The sequence below is a fragment of the Bubalus bubalis genome, chromosome 18 (assembly GCF_019923935.1).
Source record: "Bubalus bubalis isolate 160015118507 breed Murrah chromosome 18, NDDB_SH_1, whole genome shotgun sequence".
Classification (NCBI taxonomy): domain Eukaryota; kingdom Metazoa; phylum Chordata; class Mammalia; order Artiodactyla; family Bovidae; genus Bubalus; species Bubalus bubalis.
This window is the reverse complement of record NC_059174.1, coordinates 4,875,506-4,881,825: the sequence shown is the minus strand read 5'-3', so window position 1 is coordinate 4,881,825 and position 6,320 is coordinate 4,875,506. Positions and strand designations below refer to the sequence as shown.

Here is a 6,320-nt window from a genome sequence, read left to right as displayed (position 1 = left end):
CAAAGCTGGTGCTTATTCGCTCAGTTGCTGAGTCGTGTCTGACTTTTTGCCATCCGTGGACTGGATTCTCCAGGAAAGAATACTGGAATGGGTTGCCATTCTCTTCTCCAGGGGATCTTTCTGACCCAGGGGTTGAACCCCAGGCTCCTGCATTGCAGGCAGATTCTCTACCATGTGAGCCACCAGAGAAGCCCCTTTAAAAGCTTGTCTCATCTCAACTCCTATTTTTTCTATGTAGCCTTTAGTTCCCTCATTGGAGGATTCTTCTCGGACGTGTTTTTTTTTTTTTTTTTTTTTTAATATTTTCTTTTTTAGCCACTGGTGCCTTGCGTTTTAATAGCAGGGCTGTTTTTGCAACAACTATGTATGTAGAATAACTGATGCCAGGCAAGGGTATGCTATGCTGAATACTTTTATTTGTATTTTTTAATGTAAACATGATTTGCTTTGTAGGCACAAGATAACGAAAGCTCTAAAGCCACAAATACATTAGACAATGCTTCAGTTCCCTCGTATCAAGCTGACATTATGGAGAAGCCTGCACAGTTCCTTTAAGGCAACCTGAGACATTCTGTACACTTCCTTCAGGAAAACAACCACGTGGCGGCAAAGATGCTTCAAACAAGAGTGTTAAATGGTTCATTTTGATACTTTAATTTTTCCCCCCGGTCTTCATGGCATTAGTTGATCTTATTGGTCAAACACTAGTTTTCTCTTCTCCTTCTGTATTTCACGGAGACAAAAGGGATTTCTTTAACTTACTGGCACAATATGTGATTAAAGTTGAAAAAACAGACTTGGGGAAGAAGGTCTTTTCATGCTAACCCACTGGACATAACAAAGGGCATTTGGCTTCTGAACGGACAGTTCTGTCTCCCCAGCCAGAGAAGAGACTTGGAATGCTCACTTGTCTGCTCCCCCAGCCCAAGAAAATGCCATTTCTGTCTAGCTCACCAGGAATGCCGCTTGGGTAGCGGCTCTTCTTAAGACCTCAGGGGACACTTGGCTGTGGGAGAAACAGGGCCAGTAGCACAGCATTTAGCAAAAGTGTTGGGAGAAGGGGCAATACCACCTCTATGTTATCTTTCTCAAGTGGCCAAGACCTGGAACACTGGCGTGTCCTGGAGTAGGAAGAGAAGCTGATGCTGGCGTCTTCTTTTGAGATACACGTGCCCCTTTGCTCATCAGATGGCATCACCCTTTCTCATCTTCATAGCTTATGTGTATGTACAATGAGGAGACACTTCTTTCAGATAAATATCTGGCATAAATAAGTCATCATCACAAGCTTAAGATAGGGGGGGAAAAGCACATGTTCAGGGAGGTGACATTTGTTACAAAGGGACTTAGGAAATAAACAGGTAATTGCTGAGATGCGTTCATTGCCATCACTTGGGGAAAGAGTGGGTTCTACCCTAAGGCTCAGTGGTGGAGAGATCGGGCAATGTGGGAGCCCTCTGGTAACTGTGTGGGCTCCTGTGTCTGCAGATTGGTCTGCTAGTGATGGAATCGACCCCTTGGTTCAGCTGGACCGGGAGAAGGTGATGAGGACTCCCCCCCCACAATCTCCATGGATTCACTGACTCTCTTTCTCTTCCTCCAGAGGAACTGTTCGCCTCAAGCCATATCAAGTGGGGTGGGGCTAGGGGTGGACTCCTTAGGAATTTGGGAGCTGGAAAGTTCATCAAGGGTGTGTGATCAAGTAGTTTGGTCCCTGATTTCTGAAAAGCAGGGTCTTGCAAAGAGTCTGCACCATGATTTTTTATTTCAGAGGAGAGGAACGCACATTTGGCATCAGATAATAAACATCAACCTTTTGTATCACTAGAGTTTGTTACATGTAGGAACATGCTTTGGCAAGAAAAAAGATACTTATTGATTTTTCCCCCCAAATAGGGCTCAAAAGGGGGGTCTTCCCTGGGGGAGGAGGGGAATCTACGGTAAAGGTGGTTATCCGGTACCTGGAAATGAAAAGAGGAAGAAGGGTAATGCCATGGCAAGTGTGCAAACAGAGGCAGGTCTCAGGAGTGACTTTGAAATAGTCCTGCACCTGGCGCATTTTCTTAAAATGAAATCTATACAGCAGCGAGAGGATTTTGCTCTCATGATGGGGTTTCAGAGGAGGAATCCCTGTGGCTGGTCCTCACACTTTGCTGTTGACTCATCTTCTGTCCTAAAAAATGCACATCTCTTCCCCTATGTTTGTGGTTAAGAACCAGTGAAGGGATCAAGCATCAGAGGGTGGGAGGAGGTTCTTCCAACCTTTTGACCATGAAACGCCTGAATGAAGGTGAAGAGGTTGCCTCTTCAGTGGGAGGAAGTAGAGTACGACTTGGGGAGATTCTACAATTAATGGGCTCGTGAAAACATCTCCCGGCCTACCCTCTTTCTGCCGGCCAAACCGGCAAGTGCTCCTGTCGGAAGTATGGGCGGCTGGCAGCAAAAAGGATCACTGGCCCGAAGAATTCTCGGATCTGGACGGTGCTCTCTGGTAACACGATATCAACCCCAAATCGTCTTTGCCCACGTCTGGCCTCCTAAGCGACGGACCTGTGGGCTCGTATCAATTTGCAAGGCTGTTCTAGAACTGTCAAGAAAGACCCAAAGATGGATGGTTTTGAAACAGAGAAGAGGGCAGAGTGTAAAATACACAGTTGGGGGAGGGACGTAATACCGCGTGATATGGGCTTGGCACTTAATTTCAAAAACAACAGTGATCAACAGCTTTTTTTTTTTTAGCTCGGCTGACAGCAGACAAACACGACACGCACTGGACTACAGCGTTTGTTCACTGGGGCACAGGAGGGTTTTCTCAGCTGGGTCCTCTTCTCCCAGAGCATCCGTCTGTCCTCCTGCCTGGGCCGCAGGCTACTGGATGAAGGGCATCCTCTCCTTGTTCTCGCTGTCTCCCTCGTGGTCCTCCTCCTCTTCGCCCGCCTCGCTGGTCTCTGTGCTGTCATTGGCCATCTGTAATCCAACAGAAACAGGGATTGGCCCCTGACTCTCAGCACCACCCCTCCCTCGTGGTCTAACCTGGAGCTGGACTTTCTCTCTCGGCTACTGACGAATGCGGGGCCTTCTCCCTGGAGCTCCACCCCTCCACCCTCCTGCCTGCGCAAGCCTGCTTCTCCTTTAGCACGCATCCTGCCTCCTCAAGGAAGCCTTCCCAGACTTCTCTAATGGCAACAGTCCCCCTGTTGTGAGCGCTCCTCTGTGGCCCGGATCCATGGCTACTGTGTCCCATCTATACACATGGCTTGTGGACAGATGACACCCTGCCCCGCTGTGGGAAATGCAGGCGACACGGCAGATGACCCAGGCTCCTGCTTTCTTCCGTTTTATCTTCTGCAGCTAGCACAGTGCCGGACACACGCAGGAAGGCAATGCACGTTTTAGAACAGTGAACACATAATGGTGAGAGTTCTTCCTTATTAGTACACACGCCATATTCACCACCGTGCAGGTACCTCATGTCCATCACCCCGCTTTTTCTCAACAGCCATGATGTAGTAGCCATAGCAATAACTATTGCTGGCAGTTGTTTTGCAGCGGTGCAAAGGGAGACTCAGAGGTGATGTGCAAGTGGGAAGTCGTGAGGCAGCGGAGGTCAGCAGGCTGCAGAGAAGGTGGCCAGCCCTCTCTGGGGCCGGGGCAGACGCCAGGCCTGGGGCGTGGGCGCCGTCTGACGCCACGGGGTGTGCAGGCAGCAGCTCCCTCTAGGCTCTGACCCCGCGCGCGGCGTCAGATGAGCCCTGCTGCGCTCGCCCGTCCCTATCAGGAGAAGGCCCCGGCAGAACAGATGCTCCCGGTGCTCGTCTGCATGTCCACTTCCGGACCTTCAGCCAGCCTGCTGCCCCCATGCCTTGGACCCCAGACGGTTTCGAGTGGCGGGTGTGTGCCCTGCAGTGGGTTCAGTGGGGCAGACTCAGGGCGTTTGACGCCCCCTGAGCTCTGACGGGTGGCCGTTCTGCCGGAGAGTGTGCCCCTGGGAGCCCCTCACTGAACATACCCACACACACACACACGTGCTGTGGGGCAGTGACGCGGCCCCACAGAGCCCAGACCCTGTGCTGTTTGCTCTCCCTAGAAATACCCTCACCACTGGCTGCCTCTCCTTCAAGCCTCCTCTCCATCCAGGAGGGACGGGCCCCTCCCGCCAAGAGATGCTCCCCGGGCCGCAGGTCTGAGCTGGCCCATCTGCCGTCAGCTCAGGTCCCAGGGGTGAAACTCCCCCTGAACTCCAGCAATGAGGACAACGACACCTGCCATGGCACGGCATGGGCTTTCACTCGGAAAGGTGGCTTTGCAGCTCCTGTCCTGTTGAGAATATGCCTGTGGTCAAGCAGGCCTTCCTACCAGCCCCACCACCCAGCAGGACCTCAGGTGTAATGGGCGGGCAGGAAGCCAGGAACAACTCTGGTGCTTGAGCGCAATAAGCTGTCCAGCCAGGACTGAAATAGACTCGGTCACGGGTTTAAAAAACAGAACACAGGTGCACAGAACACCTGCAATTCTAGCCTAACCATGACCCCTTATCTGCCTCCAAACACTTGCTGGCCCAGTCCTGGGACTTAGAAAGCATTTAGAAAATTATATCCAGATTGTTATCAGTCACTTCCATGTTGTAAAATATCCTCTCACTAAACTGTCCTTCATTGTGTGAAATGGCCATCATACCCAAACCACATTCTGGTTACAAAAGCAAGGAAAAACTTTTTAAGCATGCACGTTGGACTAAAACATGCCAGGATTTTAGTTCTTCCTCTTTCATCAACCATTGATTCAGCTCCAAAGCTAAACATGGGAGAAAACAAACCAAAAATCTTCCCGAGTATTTTCTTGCTTAAATCTTTCCTAGAACTTAGTTTGTATGAGACAAAGTTTTATGTGTGTCATTGTAACTGACTTATGAGGGCGTATTCAGATCCAGTTTACAGACGGTGGAGCTGAAGCCAGAGTAACAACGACTGCCCAGGTCATGCAGGGGTTCAGAGCAGGGCTCAGGATCCATGCAGCCTGGGGGCAGTCTGCGTGTTGACCGGCACTCTGCAGAGCCCCTCAAAGGACCCTTGCAAGAGGGTCTGGGATGTGTGTGTGTGACATGCTTCACCCCTGAGGGACAGGGTGTGTGTGGGGGGGTCCCCGCATGTAAGGTGTGGTCCTGGTAAGAGAAAACAAAAGCCCTGGGGCCAGCAGGAGGCAGCTCGGAGGCAGGTGGCATCACTCTGTTGGGGATCTGAATGTGAGTTTATGAACCTTTACCAGGAATTCCTCCCACCTGTAACCAAGAGTGAGCTCGGGTAAGGGGCACGGGCTATGGTTTCTGTCCTCTCCCTTCTGCCCTTGGATCGTTCTGGAAATGTTCTCGCCGAAGCCTTTTCCTTTCCTTATTGGCGTTCATCCCATCTGTGACTAATCCCTCACTCACTTACCTAAGGTCTCCCCCACCAGCCCCAGCAGAGAGCTGAGAGAGCTGAGAGCAGGGAGCTCTCCTCCACCCTCCGTGTGCCTGCCTCTGAAAACCCTCTCCTGCCGCAGCGAACAGATGCCTCTGCTTCGACTCACCAGTGGCGTCGGGGTCTTTTCTACGTCCAGAATTAACTTGCCGATGTTCCCTCGGTCGTGGATTCGCTGCATGGCTTCCTTCACCTGGGAGACAGGGAGACAAAGGTGAGGTGAGACGTCACCCAGGTGACAGGCTCAGTTTAGTCGCTCAGTCGTGTCCGACTCTTTGCGACCCCATGGACTGCAGCACGCCAGGCCTCCCTGTCCATCACCAGCTCCCGGGGTTTACTCAGACTCATGCCCATCGAGTTGGTGATGCCATCCAGGTGACAAGAGGACCTGGACAAGCCAAACCACTCGCTGTCCACCAGGGGGAGCTGCAGTCCAGGTTTAGCAGCTCAACCGGCGATGGTTCCCAACTTAAATTCTGGTTGTCACTCACACTCTTTGTTGTTATGCAAGCAGTTAGGTTTCCTGGGTCTAAAAAATGAGCGTGATAGCTCCAGAAATGAAAAGAGGAACGTTTCTTTAAAAAAAAGAAAAAGAACTGGGGGAGGAAAGGTCTGTGGGGTTCCAAGAGTTACATGCTGCAGAACGTGTCAGGGCCCATTAACCAGAGCAAATTTTGACCAATAAAATTATAAAATTATTTTTCTAGGGTCATTTGTGCCCAGCTTACTCAAATGTTACATAATCTGGTTTGCAGTTTGGCAAAAATGGCCCATGACCCAGGAACATTTTTCCCACCCGAGTGGAGGCTTCTCCAGACTAGCATTTTCCCCAGTGAGGGGACTTCCTGTTTCTCCCCAAGTGAC

The 6,320-nt window shown here is 50.9% G+C and overlaps 1 protein-coding gene across 1 annotated transcript in view; it reads right to left on the bottom strand.

Annotated features, from left to right (window-relative positions):
• Nucleotides 1–396: 396 nt before the first annotated feature.
• Nucleotides 397–6,320, bottom strand: part of VAT1L (vesicle amine transport 1 like) — a 165,615-nt gene continuing 159,691 nt past the window's right edge. Inside the window, exons 8-9 of the mRNA XM_006074050.3 lie at nt 5,566–5,649; nt 397–2,967 (exon numbers count right to left, since the gene is read on the bottom strand). Of these exons, the coding sequence (XP_006074112.1) occupies nt 2,869–2,967; nt 5,566–5,649 (183 nt within the window). The 3' untranslated portion in view covers nt 397–2,868. The remainder of the gene's footprint in view (nt 2,968–5,565; nt 5,650–6,320) is intronic.